The 16,055-nt window shown below is 40.1% G+C and overlaps 1 protein-coding gene across 20 annotated transcripts in view; it reads left to right on the top strand.

Moving 5' to 3' along the window:
- RIMBP2 (RIMS binding protein 2) overlaps positions 1 to 15,634 on the top strand; it is a 115,114-nt gene extending 99,480 nt beyond the window's left edge. For 5 of the 20 annotated variants that reach the window (XM_050318335.1, XM_050318334.1, XM_050318343.1 and 2 more), the window contains 8 exons: positions 674 to 791; positions 3,782 to 3,931; positions 6,776 to 6,960; positions 8,691 to 8,859; positions 9,297 to 9,400; positions 11,199 to 11,270; positions 11,480 to 11,614; positions 14,005 to 15,634. In XM_050318335.1, coding sequence (XP_050174292.1) covers positions 674 to 791; positions 3,782 to 3,931; positions 6,776 to 6,960; positions 8,691 to 8,859; positions 9,297 to 9,400; positions 11,199 to 11,270; positions 11,480 to 11,614; positions 14,005 to 14,193 — 1,122 coding nt within the window. In that variant the 3' untranslated portion in view covers positions 14,194 to 15,634. Of the gene's footprint in view, positions 1 to 673; positions 792 to 3,781; positions 3,932 to 6,775; positions 6,961 to 8,690; positions 8,860 to 9,296; positions 9,401 to 11,198; positions 11,271 to 11,479; positions 11,615 to 12,193 lie in introns of those variants that run through there. The other 15 variants (XM_050318336.1, XM_050318350.1, XM_050318344.1 and 12 more) reach the window with 8 other exon arrangements.
- The last annotated feature ends 421 nt before the right edge of the window (positions 15,635 to 16,055 follow it).

Genomic DNA, 16,055 nt, shown 5'->3' with positions numbered 1-16,055 from the left:
CTCTGGAGAGCATTAAAATAGTGCCATTTGGTTAGACAGATAGCAGTGTTTTTCTGCAGGGGTAGTGGACAGAGCCAGCTGTGACGTGGGAGGAAGTGTGTCTGCATTGTTGTCTACACCTTTCACTGACCTTTAAAAGGCTTTGGCAGCCGAAGGCCGCTCTAGAAACACAGTGTGCTCAAAGCCAGAAGGACCTACACTGGTTCCCGTGCTGCAAACTGGAGGAAGCTCTAGAGCTGGACACAAGCAAGGCCTTTGCAGTGCAGTCCAATCTCCACAGCTCACAACTGCTTGTACTACTCTCCAGGAGGTTAAAGCGTCACCTTAGCAGCAACAACAAAGGCAAAAGAATATTTCAAAAATTATTCTTTTCTTTTCTTTTTGTTCTGACGTGTGACTGCTGGTTACAAAACTCTGCCATAAATCAGGGAACCATTTTTTTTTCTTTTGCAGGTTTGCCAGGCAACAGTATTTACTTTTCAGCTAACCTTTCAGTTAAAAACTAAGTTTAGTTGCCTTTAGAGCTTATGCTTCCAAATGTGATTGACCTGATTAATGTCCAGCCATATGACCATGATGTTACCATGCATGGAACTTACAAACCTGTTTTTTCTGTTGTTGTTTCTGTTTTTGTTTTTGTTTTGTTTTGTTTTGTTTTGTTTTTTTATTTTAGCTTTTAGGTAATCCAGCATCTGCAGGACGGCCTGAAAGGGTGGAGCATGCAGGACGAAGGTCCTCTCATGGCAGTGCAGTGCCACAAAGGTCTCGGCCAATGTTGGTCCCTTCCATTGGTTAGTTGGACAGATTGGTGCATTTCTGTTCTTTGCAGCCTCAGAGTTTGGGAAGGCAATCCTTAAAAAAAAACTGAAACAACTGATGCTTGTCTTGAACCAGGCTATTCTTAATTTAAATGGGGTGAAGTGGGACTGAAAACATCTCCACGTAAATGAGTGCACTGGGGCCTCACAGGGGGCTGAATTAGTAGTCATTGACATCTCTGGGAGTCTTTTCATTAAATTTAGTGGGTATTGGAGCTTTTCTAAGCTTGGTTAAGCTTAGGTACTGTTAGATCTTACCTAAGAAGAAATTTGCTGGCAGGTTACTATGCAATCAGTAAAATAAATGTAGCCATCCAGCCATCCGTTCACCCATCCATCCTTCCATTCATCAACCGCCATTCTGCATTCACTTTCCATTGTCTTGACTACTTTTTGGAATTTAGCAGGGAAAATGGAAGCTTTTAAATGCAACAAGTTCATAGAACTTCCATAAATTTACTAAATTTGCTATTTCTTACAGAGTCATCTCTATTCTGCTTTAATTATTACTTAATCTGTAGGCTGGTGAATACCAGAAAATCCAAAAAGTAGTGGGGAAAAGATAATGGAATCAAGACACTGTGGACAAATATGTATCTGTTAAAACTTGCACTCTAAACTGAAAGAGGAGAAACATTCACATGGAAAATCAGGAAACACATTCAAAACAGATGCAGGAAGAGTTCTGTGAGTTATTCACAGGACTTTACTCCATGAAGATGTAAAGTTGATCTGTTTCCTGTCCCCAATCTGGACTTTAATTTTTTGAATACTGTAGACACCATGATGAGGAGAAGGAAGCAGTGTCAGGCAATTCTCACTGACTTGTATGGGGATAATTGACGTAACAAATGGGGATTGTCAGAAGGACAGAGACTGATCCTTAAGGAATGCTTTTATTTTTAAGTATTAAATATTTTTCCCTTGTCATAGAATCACACTGAAATGCCTGTACTGTAAATTAAAAGCAAAATCCTCCTAGTGGGCATATTTCTTTGGATATCTAGTGGATAGCAATTACTATTATTGAAACCAAGGATCAGAAACACACATGGGGCAAAATGCACGAAACTTACTCAGTCTCCTCAGTGTAGCTTGGCTGGTCAGAGGCTGATCTCATCCCACATCCCAGTGTAAACCATGATGAGCTTCACAGATGTCAGTGGAATTACACTGGAATAAAAATGGTATGGAGGAGAATCAGCTCCAGGGAGGCTCTTGTGCTTCTCTTGGCAGGTTATTGTGAGCTGAACCAAACAGCTTTTGCATGCTGCTGTGACAAATGTTAGATTTTCATCTCCTCTTTCTTTCCCTCTGAAAGCAGCCTTTATTTCATAGGAGTAAAGATTCCTGGGTTACCTCTGGACTACTTAAAGCAAATTTTGTATCTAAGGTCTTTGTTTTATCTGCTAAACCCCCCATTTTTAATAGCAAGACAGTAGAGAAGTTTGTGTGACTGAATCCTTTGGGTTTCCTTTTAATTTTCATTTTAATTAAAAACTGAGGGAAGTGATTAAATTTATCAGAGCTCACTTTCTGTAAACAAGGTTAGGACACAGAAACCACCAAGCAATGACTTTGCTGTTTAGTAGTTTAATAGCAACAGCTTAGGAATTTGATAAAGAAATTAATTTCTGATAGTCTGTGCTCAAGGAGATAATTAAATAGAAAATAATAACTCAGATTTTTGTTTCATTCAGTGTAACTTAAAGCATTAATTATTGTGATTTGTATTATTTATAATCCACAAATGCCCTTTGGGAAAATTCCATTAGAAAGAAATGACAATATTGTCTCTTGCTAGTAACAAGAAACTATTGAGCATTATGTACAGTAAATAACAAAAAAATATTATTTGCTGTGGAACTGTTGGAAGGCCTTTTGTGGTTTAGAGTTCCAGAGTCATAATTTCTGGCTAGAAGACTAGTGATTAAAGTTGCTGAAAGGTAAGCATGCAATATTTCTCTCTTTCAGCATCATACTGTAAAATACCACTTTGAGGAGAACTGAAGCAAGTTTAAACACTTGATAAAACTGCATGAAAGTTCCTTCCTGTAAACCTACTAGAAAAAAAAATCTAGAAGCTATGAGAAATATTGAGAGCTCAGATAAATAAAACGTAGTAAAAGTAGGGCATCCAAAAGTATGTGGTAAATGACTGTATAAACTTGAACCCACTGTTCTGATCTCCCACTGGCACAGAACATTTCCCCAGAGTAAGGGCTGCAAGGACGGTTTAGTTATAGCTGTGTCATTATAATTCCATAAAATGAAAAGCAGAGTAAAATAAAAGAAGTAAATATGATTGAGTCAAAGTTTAGGCTTCTTAAATAGATGAAACTTGTTGGCCTCAGCGATAGCTCAAAAATGTGAATTCCAAATTTGTCCGGGATTTTTATTTAGTTAAAGTGTCACTTAAGTGATGGAAAGTTCTTAAGGCAGTTCTGGGAGAAGTGGGAAAGACTTTCAAGATTGTAATGTTCTTAAGATTCCAGTAGCAAAATCTTTCTCCAAAATGTTCCATAATTTAAGTTCCTGGAGGTGTTTTCTCCATAAAGCTATACATTCTTTAGACTAGTATCTTCTTGCAGGTTAGGATTTAAGTGAATTAATTAATTTTTGTTTTTAGGTTGATACTTTAGAAGGTGAAACACAGTTTACAGTGCTCTTGACCTTGCAGATCTGGCAGGTAGGATTGTTTAAACCTCATAATAAAAGACGATTCGTATCCAAAGACCTAACAAATAATATTTACACTGTATGAATTTTAAAAAGCACGGAATCCAGATTCTTATTTCTGTGACCCCCCCCTACCCCCTGCTGAAGAGGATTTCTAGAGGCTGAGACACCTGGCAAAGCTTGTGCAGTGTTAGGAAGTGAGAAAACCAGGCAGGCCCAGCAGGAGCCTCCGCTGAGGCAGCTCTACAATCTGTTTTAATAGATCATTCCCTTTTTCTCCGTAGAAATTACAATGGACAGTAACAGTGAAGGCGCTCGGTCTCGGTCAGGTAGTGAGGGAAATATTTCACCCGTAAAAGAAGAAGCTTATTATGGCAGCATTGGACACAAGCAGTGGCCCCCGCAGCGTCCCATGGCCCCTCACTATGGACACGGTACGCCCACCCTTCTTCATCCTTTGTGCCAGGCACGGTTTAGAGCTGCGTGTTAACCATGTGTGACACCCTTGCATGCAATGCAGGATGCCAGGGGGGACTGGCTCTGAGTCCTGGGTGCCCTCAGGTAAGTTCCTCCAGCTCAGCTGCCAGGGACAGACAGCCCCCAGGGCTCCGTCCCGCTGCACAGCCCCTCTCCATACTCGACCAGTCCAAGCATTGCATGAACCCTGTGAAGCTGCGCTGCTCCCAGTGCCAGTCAGTGACTGTACACACCTGAGCCACCATCCATCCCAGCATCCCCCTGGATCCAGGCAGAGGGACAGGCACAAGCAGTGTGTCACAACCCAGTGTTCTGCAGTTAATTACAGGTACCAGACGTTATTCGTAGGCTAAAGGGAGGCTTGGGGTCTTTTCAGTGACCACACAGGACTTGGGCTGTGTCACCTGATGAAGACAACAATTATTCTTTGTGTTCTACTGCATTACATAAGTAAGTAAGGCAGTTTTACCCACTACTGATAGTATTTGTTGCTTCATCAGCATAGAAATCATTACAGGACCAACAACTCAGTTGTCCCAATTCATTAGACAGGGAATGAGGGAATTGAAGTGTGTGACACTGGACCCATAAAAGCAGCCCAGGCCATGGAGAGAGCTAAGAAACCCTCTCAGGTTTTAGTGATATCTGAAATGAAACAGAAGAGGCCCTGAAAGTTTAGGTAAATTGTAATTAAGTGCTGAGTTTCCAAGCAGACATCTCTGGGTGTATCAGTGTAGATCGAGTGAATTCAGTGCAGCTGTGGTTGCCACCGTGCACACCAGTTGGGAATCTGGCTGGATGCATCCAGAGACAAGACTGTACATGCACAGTGATGTGTGTGTGTGTGTGACATGCATTTGTACCTCCTGAAAGTATAAGATAAGTGGCTAATGAGCTAGTCAAGAGATTATTTGCTTTCTGGTTCACTGAGGCAAGCATGAGTATTCTGAGTATTCTGGCACAGGCCAGTGCTTTTAACAGAGATACATTTGGCTGTAATTCGTGTTTCCACCTTACCTTCATTAAGTGCAGCTGGAGTTGGATACAGAAATTGATATTTTTTAATTTAAAAACCAAAACAAAACACCCCTTAACCCACCTGGTTCCCATTGCCTGGTGGGCCTGAGTATCAGCCTCAGGATGGCTGCAACCTGACTGGGGGAGGAACAGAGAAGGATCCCATTCTTTGTGTCTCATTGCTTTCTGTCCCACATGTGCCCTTTTCCCACACTTCCTTTCTGTGCTTTGTGCCTGCCTAAAGCTTCTTGGCTGGAATTTTTCCCTGCCCTTTTGCTGTTCTGCATTTTATCCTTACTGACGTTCTTTCTTGAGCTCTGGACCCCACGAGGCAGGAGATGTTCCCTGAAAGCTGTGACCCTCTGAACATTCTGGTAGTTTACAATTATCAGATGTTGAATAAAATGCATGATGTAGAGGCAAAAGAGGGAAAAAGGTAAAAAGCATTTATCTAAAATGTTTCATATTGAATGTTCAAACTGTTAAAAAATAATGTGAGTCTTTAATTTGCAAGAGGTGATTACAGTAACAATTGTACTAACATGGAAATTGTTTGGAACAAATTGATACAGTTGAACTACATTATCATCATAATTCATAACATCACTTTCTTAATTTATTCATTGTGAAAAATCTTGTAAACAGGATGATAAATGTTGATTCAGCAAAGAACAAAGATACGTGACTCCCAGTGAAGCCAGAGAGACTTTTCAATAAGCCACGATATTCACAGGTGGCTTTTGATTTTGGGGGCTTTAATTTTTGGGACTTCATGTGTCTTGAAAGAGGCTGTTTGGGAGAGTGCTGCCACATCCTCTTTCAAACCAAAATTAAAAGCCTTTTAAACCCATCAGTCAGAACATTCACTGTCAGCCATTTCAACCTAATCTTCCAGTTTGATTTTCTGAAGTCCATCCTTAAGTATTTTGGTGAATCATGGACTAAACACATTTTCCAGGTCATTTGAAAAGTCTGAAAGATATATGGGACAAAATGTTCATTCTCATTTTTGATGTCCTAATTGATCTGTAACCCTGCAGTGGGCAGAGTTCAGCGCAGTGTCAAGTGCTGGGATATTCAAGGATGGTCTTTCCTAATGAGCTTATAGTTAAATCATCCTTTCTCCTGGATTTCAACACACCTTCTTAGTGGTTTGGGTTGGTTTGGGCACTGTGTTAACTATTGACAGCGTTGCAACAAAATCATAGGCAGTGTAGTTCCAACCCTGGCACTGCTGTAATACCATCCTTTTTCTCTGTCTGGAGAGGTTATAACCATGTTTTATTTTTAACCTGGTACCTGAAACATGGTTTGCCAACACAGCTGGCATGGGCTTTCTTGTGTCCATGAAGAGCAGAGCCAGCTGTGCTGGAAAACAAGTGGATCCAAAGCAGGGTTATTTTTGCAGGAATGAAAAAAGCCTGTCAGACCCATCATTATGTCACTCTTAACAAGCTTCATTAATTTATGGCAAACTCCAGTAAACCTGACAAAAATGGCTTTCCTACCTGAGCTGTATCCACAAGTGTAAATGTCAGTGTGGGGTAGGAGATAACACCACTTTCAGTGCATGCAGATTTTATATGCTTTTTAAAACAATACCAGTTTGCTAATTAAAAAAAAAAAAAAAACAACCCACCAAGCTTTATAGGACATACATTGAGGTTTGGGGATTTTTTTTCACTGAAATGCCAAACATGTTTCAAATATTAACTGGAATAGTTGAAAGATGAGGCCAACTTGTGTCACTGAACTGTTCTTTTCTGACTTCTTTAATTTCTCAGATGGCTACGGTGGGCATGACCATCTTTCTCCAGATCTTTATGAAGAATCCGAAACAGATCCTGGCACAGAAGATATTTCTACTCGAATATTTGTTGCACTCTTCGACTACGACCCACTGACCATGTCCCCGAATCCTGACGCCGCGGAGGAAGAGCTGCCCTTTAAAGAAGGACAGATCATAAAGGTGAGAGCTGAAAACAAAGGAAATCAGGGGTCCAGTTTTGCAAACAGGGTCTCCTTTGTCCCTCGTGTGACCGGAATCCAAGGGGTTTTTTTCCTCCAGAGGTTCAGGCTGGAAATCTCACTGGATCTGGAACCCAATACCTAGTGCTAATGGCTTAGAAATAATTACATGGTGGGCAAAAATCTCAAAGTTTCTGTAGATATTTATGGCCAGACTTAATTAGAGATTTAAGTGTTAAGACTGTAATTGTGACTGAAGCTCTCTGTGTCCATTGCCACAAACCCTGCAGGAAAAACTGCTCCAGAGAGGACTGCATTGCTGCAAAGGTCCCCCAGGAGCCTTGAGCGTCGTGCCTTCAATACAAACCAGAGCTGCTGTATTTTTTAAAATGCTGAACGCTCCTAGATAATAAACAATTTAGAATAATTCGAGTCCAGGAGTCAGGTATTCCTGTTCCCTTTTCTGTCAGTTTGGTGTAAAATACACACACTGCCTTTCACCAGGGCCCAGAGGACAAATTGGCTGTTCCAGGGCTTGGGCTCTGGCAGTGTTTTTCCCAGCCCTCCATCCCAGCTCGCCTCATCTTCTGACTGTGCAGCTGCAAGGCAAATTTTGTTCAGCTTTGCTGCTCTGGTTTTAAAAAGCCAGCAGATTTTTCTGTGGACTCAGCAGAAGTGAGTGTTTCCTCCTGCAGCCTTGCTTGCATGCATTTGATCTGGTGCAAAACAGGCAGAAATGAGAGAGGCAGAAGGAGCAGCTGCTGGTGGTGCAAGGGTGGTTGAGATTTAAGTGTGATCTGAAACAGAACCTGAAAAAAACAAAATAGACTCATTTGAATATTACCCATTTCAGACATAAAATTCTACCTTAAGCTGTTAAAATCCTGACTGCCTTCCACTGTGCTGAGTCTTAACACAAATGTCCGTACTCTAAATCACAATTTTTGTAATGTTGAGTACTTTGTTCTGTATATTGCTTACTTCTCCACCTGATAGAAGGTTTGTGCCAAAAAAATTGATCTTATTTAAGAGCTTATTTTCCTCCTCAAGAATGTGCATTTCACTGAGGTATTGTAATTATTTCTTCACAAATATTTACCTGTTTGGCACTGAAAAGTCTAGTGAGACCCCACATCATTTTTGTTTAGCACAGTCCTAGATCTAGGCCTTTGTATCATTAGTAGCCTTTATGACTCGACTGCATTTTTAGCACTTCAGAGAAATTTTGGATTTATATGTTCTCACTGTTGACATCCATGCTATTTTTATACCTTGTCTCATGTTTTCTTTAAAGACAACAGCAGAGCTTAAGCACATATATCAAGTATATTATGTATTAGATAGGCATTTTTGATCATATAAAAGTTGTTTGAATCAAAAGAATGACATTTTGGCACCATTTTGCAAATGTTTTATTTTTAATATAATTCCAGAATAATTCCATAAACATCAATGTAAACTATCAAGTAAACTTCTGGCTCAGCACAGGGAGAGACTGATGACTTTTAAGGCACATTTTGTGCATTTCACTGCTAACAAAAAAAAAAGTCAAAATTCTGCAAATTATGTCTCTGGAGTTATAATTCAAATAAATGTCACAATTCCAGTTTTATAACCTAAGTCAGAGTAGTCAAAAACTGATATAGTTCCACGTGTAACCACTTAGCCTGCATTAAAATTCCTATTTGCTAAAACCTTTGCTGACCAATATTATCACTCTCTGAATAACAGGTTTATGGGGACAAAGATGCCGATGGATTTTATCGTGGAGAAACCTGTACAAGAATTGGCCTTATCCCATGTAATATGGTCTCTGAGATCCAAGCAGATGATGAAGAGATGATGGATCAGCTTCTTAAACAAGGTTTTCTTCCTTTGAACACACCCATTGAGAAAATTGGTAAGGGAAAATATCAACATTTCACTTTTACTAATTTTTGGGTGCTATTAACTTGGCTGGATCTGCTGTACCTCTTGTTTTTTACTATATGCAGGTACTCTAAATGTTCCAGCCCTGGTAAGCTCTCATTCTTACAACCAAGAAGGATGAAAATTGCAGAGCTTTAGTTTTTCAACTAAAACTGTTCAGAGGGTTCAGTGGCTTAGAACAGAGGGGCAGATGAGTGTTAAATTTTATTTACGTGGTTTCACATCCTTTACCTGTGCTGGTAGGTTTGGTGTAATCTGTGACTTTTTATCACTGTGCTGGAGAAACTCCCACATTGCTGACACACCTGCTGGGAAAAGGACGTGAGGGAAAAGGTGCATCGTGGTTTTATTGTCAAAATAACTCTGACAGCTTTTCCTCCCCTTCCTCTCTCCCTGTGACTGGAACAGAGAGAAGCAGAAGGAGTGGCAGACAACAGCCAGTGACTACGAGAAGGATGGTGGCACTGTATGATTATGACCCAAGAGAAAGTTCTCCCAATGTGGATGTAGAGGTACGGCCAGAACCGTGCCCAACTCAGTCAGGACTGATGGGCACTGCTCTCCATTTAGGGTGGATGTGCAGAGAAACTGTTCAGGATTACAGACACAGGGCAAGTGGTTTGGAGCAGATGTGTATGACAAGCTCACGGCATCTGTACAGGTAGATTTCCAGTTCTCGTTCAAACAAAATCAAGGAATGTCCTCTGTAGGTTTTATTTAATACATTCTAAAGTCAGCTGTGGCTGTGGGTGTTACACAGTAAGTGTGTGTACCTGCAAATACAACAGAACTCTATAAGGAAAAAAGCAGTTAGTTATAAATGTAGGGAATTTTTATTTTCCGATTTCCTCTGTATGTTTGCATCCAAGAACATGATTATTTTTGGGAAGTACCCTAGCTCACTCTAACAAGCTGATAGTCCTGAGTGCTTTCAAAGCTCTGTAACCTCCAAAAATCCACCCTCCCCCACAACCTAAGCCAGAAGGATACAGCCCATGGGAACAGCATTCATAGCATATTTTATTTTTCTCTTAATTGATCTGAGCTTTCATGAATATATGTCTTGCATAGCTATCTCCTTTTTGTTATAATAATGTAAGGATATGTTCAACAGCTGAGCATTAGCCACATCTTCATTTAAAACCAGCTGAGCATCAACCACATTTCCATTATGGGTTTATCTTCCATGTACCCACTTGCAGTTTCCCATTTCTCCATAACTGGGACCAACAACAACAGAGTCACTTTTCACATGTTTTTGGTGTTACATGCAAGTACCTCAGTCCAGATTTGGTGCAGGTTCCATTTCTGTCTGCATTGTAGTAAGAATGTCAGGGCACACTGAAAACTCTAAAAAAACACTGCATACCTAGGAGCTTCCTCAGTTAGCCTTTAAAATATTTGGGGATTTTTTAATTGGTGAATTGTTTGGAATTTTTTTTTTTAAGCAGAAAGTGAATTTTGAAATATGTGGGTCTTGGTGCTTTAAAACACAGCCAGGGTTGTTTTCTGTTTCTTGCCACACCAAATCTGTTTCTAAATTATGGTGTTTCAAAGTAGTTTGGCCAACAAATCAAAGAAATTGTGCTGATATATTGCAAACATTTTGTTTGTTCTCTCTCCCATGACCACAGGAAATTAAATATAATTACTCCCCCCCACCCTTACATTGCATTTAAGCCACAGGCAATTAAAAAGAGCCCAGTGCACTCTCTGTTTGCTGATCAGAGAGCAGAGCTGCCCCTTACAAAGCCTTTATTGAAGAGAATCCAGAACAGCTCCACTGCAGGAGCATTGTTGTGCTTCAGGGGATGATCTCCAGAGCTCCCTTCCAACCCTAATCCTGTGATCCTGTGAAAAGCAGCTCCCTCAGCTGTTCCTGTACCCGTTAGTCCTGGTGCTCAGCTCAGAGCAGAGCAGGGACCTGAGCCACGTCCCACCCCAGTGTCCTGTTCCCTCCCCACACAAGGATTGATGAAGGGACCTTTGAAGTTGTTATGGTTCAAAGCTTCACAGTTTGCTCAGGTTGTTCAAGGCCTGAGTGTTGTTGTTCAAGGCTTGTTGGCCACAGGGAGTCCTGGGGGTGTTCAGAGCCCAGTGGGAGGGGGGTCAGGCTTAGCAAGCTGAGGGAAAAAATCCAGTGCATTAAAAGAAAAAAAAAAAAAATTGGTCTCTCTCTCTTTGCTCTCAAAGATAAATTTGGTTTCACCAACTGTGTCAACATGAAGGAGGGGGGGAAATATTGGTGGATTTACTATTGATAAAAGGTAATCTTTGCCTAACACCACCTGCCCTGTCCCTTCCCTGCAGGCCGAGCTGACATTCTGCACTGGGGACATTATCACCGTCTTCGGTGAGATTGATGAAGATGGATTTTACTATGTAAGTTGGCTTGGTCACTACAAACTGCTCCAACCTCCTGGAGCACCTTCACCAGCACCAATCACTGAATGACAGCCCAGGGGAGGGGGGTTCAGGTCATGTCCCAGTGACCTTAGATGGGCTTCTCCTCTTCCTCACCAGCTTTGCAACAGGCAAAAGTGTTTCCTTACCCAAATTTGCTTGAATTAAAACATGTCATGGTGTTGCAGGGTGAACTTAATGGACAAAAGGGGCTGGTTCCTTCCAACTTTCTTGAAGAAGTGCCTGATGATGTTGAAGTCTTTCTATCCGATGCACCCTCGCGCTACGTTCACGACACACCGACGCGTTCGAAAGCAAAAAGGGTAAGCAACCGCCTAAGAAAAACTTAAAATTCTTTTATTTTCCCATTCCATCCTGTCCCATCTATAATTTAGACGTCACTTTTGACATTTTAAATCCATCTGCCCATTTAAAATTAACTCTCTCAAATATATAAAATAAAACCTAAGGAGAAGTGACTCTCGCCTTCGCTGGCTCGTTACATTTGTAAATGGAGAAACTAAATTGACTGTTTGATTGCAGTCATCACAGTACCTGCCACTATAATGCGAATTTAAGCAGCTCTTCTCTAGTGATAGTTACTTCCTAAAGCTTCTAAACTGCTCTTACTACAAAAAGCTCTTGTGGACAAAAGATTGGTACCAGTGTTCCTCTAAATACAAACTGTAACTGCAGCTGATTGACTGACAGTGCTCGTCTTTTAATCCTTATGACTTCCTGTTCCAACTGGCATTAGTTAATTGCCCAGAGACTTCTCTTTTATGAAAGATTAACCATGTTTAGAGTATCTCATTTTTGGTTTTGTTTCATCACTGCAATACTTTTATATATTATATATTTTATATATATTTTTATTTCTTTGCTCATCTGCTTGGAAACAGAAGAAGAGTGTTCATTTCACACCTTAATAAGGCAATGTAGCCTTCACGTAAGTGAGCAACTGAAGATACCAATAGAGATTTCAATTAAAGCTACCTGGCTATCTAATGCAAGTCTTGAAACTTAATTGTGGGGGAAAAGGAAAGAAATATGTCTCCAAAACCCTTGGCCACAGAAGAGCAGGCTGTATGCTTTTGCTGCATCTAGTCAAGTCAATTGAGGTTTTTTTTAAGGAGACAAATCCTTTAAAAAGGAATCCTTGGAAGTCAATTAGACCTCACTTTATGAAGGTCAGCGTTTGGAACATATTTCTTCACGAGCTCAATGTTTATGTTTACATAGAAAGGAGAGTTTGATGTCTAACTACCCTACAAACAAAGCTGCATATTGCATTGTTAGCCAACCTGGGAGGTAAAAATTCCAAGCTCCTGTGTCAAGAGAAAAGCACAACAGCTCCAACCCTTACAGAACACCCAAGTGCAGCGTAAGCTGATGCACACGGTAGTTTACAAGGGTATAGTTGGTTTTGAAACTCATTACACTCAAACAGAGCTACTTAAATTGTCTGCCTTAAGATGTGTTTTCCATAATCGATTATACCCCAGCTTGCCTAAGACCAACTATTCAAACAATCCCTTCCTATGGTACAATTGACTGGGATTTTTTCCTAGAACGTGGACATTTGAAATATTTAGCAACTGTTTGGTTTACCAATGCAATAAAAGTCTCGACCTGAAACATGCAGCTCACTGAATGAATGCATTAGACTCAATATATGGTATCTTCAGGTGTACGTTGGGGTGCTTTACCAAGTTGTTTTGGTTTTGTTTTGTTTTTTTTTTTCCATTAGAATTAGACCTTGATTTAAAATCAAAGTCGGCTTGAAGCCCCTTTGCTTAACTCACTGTTGCACAACAAGCCAGTAAATTGCTGATGTTTTAACTCCAAGCTAACAGGACTCCCTCCAGCATGGATTCTACTATGAAAATATCATCTTAAGTGATAGTAACCCATCTTGCCAGCTGGGCACCATAGTTAGGATAGGCTGAGTATAAGCAATTTTAGCATTTTCATCCAAGTGCTTTTGATGACTGAAAAAAAAAAAAAATAGCTGTTCAAAATATTTAGGAATGCTGTCATTTAACAACCTCATAGCTGCAGCATACACATCAAGCAGTCAGGGTCTTTAAGCTTTCTTTGATTGCAATTAAGGTTCATTTTAGCTTTTTCTTTTTCCTTTTTCTTTCTTTCTTTTTATTTTTTTTTAAGCCAGTGTGCCATCTTCTCTAATCTGTACATAAAGTTTGCTAGCCAATTTTAAAGAAAAGGCATTTAAAGGACATTAAAAAGTAAGTGAACATGTAGCATTTTAAGTAATTTCTTCTGAAAAGAGTTTGGCTTCTATAGATTGTTGATCTGTAGTAATTAACACATTTATTTTTCTTAAATCTGTAGCTAAAAATATCCCTCTCCATTTTAGTACTATCAGAGTACTGAAATGCAAAACCAAAGCCACTTTTGAGGCTTTTGTGGCCAGAATTCTGGCATGACAAGTGTGTCCAACTTTTCCTTTAAAAAGGTATAACCAAACCAGGGCTCTATTGGCTGGTTTTCTACTGTTCTACAGTTCCCCCCACCTCTAAATTTATGAATTTTCCATAAGCCCAAGCAGTATTTTAAGCCACAGAGAAGAAAGGAACCAGCCCTTTCGCTTAAGTGGGTAAATGGGACAAAGTGATGTTACCAACTTTCTTGATGCTGACAGCTTTGAAGCTTTCAAACATTCAATAAATTATAACAATGTACCTAATAGGTTCCTCCTGAGAATACAGGTACATCCCGGAGAGCACCATCCCCCACAGTCCATCTCCATCCCGGGTCACCTCCGTCACCTGTGGGTTCTGGTAGTCCCGGGAGAGGCAGGGATATGTCCTCGAAAAAGAAAAAGGGGCTGCTTTCCAAAGGCAAGAAACTGCTGAAAAAGCTTGGTGCAGTGAAATGATTCATGTGCTCCTGGACAACTTGTAAAGCTTCCAGTCTGTGTATTTTAATTTTTTATTTAAAAAAAAAATTTTTTTTTTAAATCAAAACTAGGGCTTTCATGACTATGCAGTACAACTTTACCAAAACTTCTGCATTTTTAAACTCTGACATCAATAGAATCATGTGAATTGCTTAATCAAAACAGCAAGGAAAAAAAAAGGAAGTGGATATGTTGTTGCAAAAACTTTTAAAAAATAAATAAATAAATAAAAAATTTTGTGGGCTTAAGACCAGAAGAACATGGTTTTATTTGAAGTCAACTCACCACCTGCAACTCCTTTGGGAAAAATCTCAGCCTTTAGCCTCCTTTAACCACGAGTGGTGGGGAGAAAACTCTGGTCCTTGATTCCTAGTTCGGAGAGATCACCCCACTGCATCTAATCATTAACAAAAATGGTCTTGAAACTCCTAGTTTAATCAGCCTTGATGTTTTGCCTTATTAATGCACAATGATTTGTACTGTCTAATAAATATACAGCGTATACTTTGTATGTACTGTGTATTCAACTGTCTTCATCTTCCCTAAAACATGGTAATTTAAGATCAAGTACTATGTTACTGACTCCATTCACTGTCTGATGTAACTCCTGGGAGTTTGAAAGTGCTGTGCTAAATGCTTTTTTTTAATTATTTTTTTTTTAGTTTTTGCTTCTTTATTTCTTCTCCCCTCCCCAAAAACCAAAACCGCGTATTGATTTATTCTGACAACATTCTCACTCCACTGAAATCAGACACAGTGTAAGTTATTCAGAACCTCACCCAGTTTCAACCACTCAGCCTCCAGTTTTGGGGTTCCTGGTTTACTGTTCTAAGCTACTGGGGAAAAAAAAACCCAACAAAAAAATAACAAACCAACTCCACACCAAACCCCCTTTACTCCCCATTTTTTTTTGTCTGTGGAGGTCCAGTTCTAAGTTAAAAGGCATTTTCATATTGCTGATGTCAGATTCAGGATAAAGTACATGTTTTAAGTAAAAAGGACAAGCTGTGTTGCAGTCACAGGCCACAGCCAGTAACGAGGCTGCAAGAGGCTCTAATCAAATCTTAATTGTGATATTGGCATATCAAGACAAACAATCTTACACACTGATGGCAGTCATTGGCTGTTACTATTTTGTAATTCTTGTCCATTTGTAAATTGTTTTTACTGTTTATACATACTTTTCAGACTGCCTTTCTTTTTGTAATTTATGGAAGGTTTATAAATGAATGATCAAAGCTTCCCCATTGTGTCTTCAGATAATAATGTAAATTACTGTAAGATACTGTGTGCTAGATTACAACATTTAATTAAAGAAAATAACTGGCCTAAAGTTGTGGTAAAGTACCGTGTGGGTGTGTGCATGTGTACAATTGTTGTGTATTATATTTTCTATAAATAAATCATTTGATATTTTGTAGAGTGCAGTACGTTTCCTAAATCCACAGCTGCTTGGCTGCTGTGCCAGCCCCTGTCCCTCCCTCCTGGCCCAGGGAGGTGCCCAGGGAGCCACGGGCAAGCACAGGGCCATGGTGCAAGGCACCCCTTCCAACACTGCACCAAGGGGAGAAAGAACAGCCCCCAGTGACCACCTCCTGCCTTTCTGCAGCTGCACAAGGCCCTGCTCTGGTGACCTCAATTGATAAAAACCAGATCAGAATGAGTATCTGCAACAGGGGTAAATAAGTGGTGTGGAACCAGCAAGAAATACAAAATACTGAGTAGTGGACAGGGTAAGCTACCACTGTATGACACCAGAAACACCAAACTATTTGCTAAAAAAACTTTCTGCATCTCTTCACTACAAATTTCATGGGGAACAAGCCGGCAGAGTTCTCTCA

This window comes from Myiozetetes cayanensis, unplaced genomic scaffold (genome assembly GCF_022539395.1).
Source record: "Myiozetetes cayanensis isolate MyiCay16 unplaced genomic scaffold, myiCay2020 scf21, whole genome shotgun sequence".
NCBI lineage: Eukaryota > Metazoa > Chordata > Aves > Passeriformes > Tyrannidae > Myiozetetes > Myiozetetes cayanensis.
The sequence above is the reverse complement of the archived record's forward strand: the minus strand, read 5'-3'. Positions and strand labels throughout refer to the sequence as shown.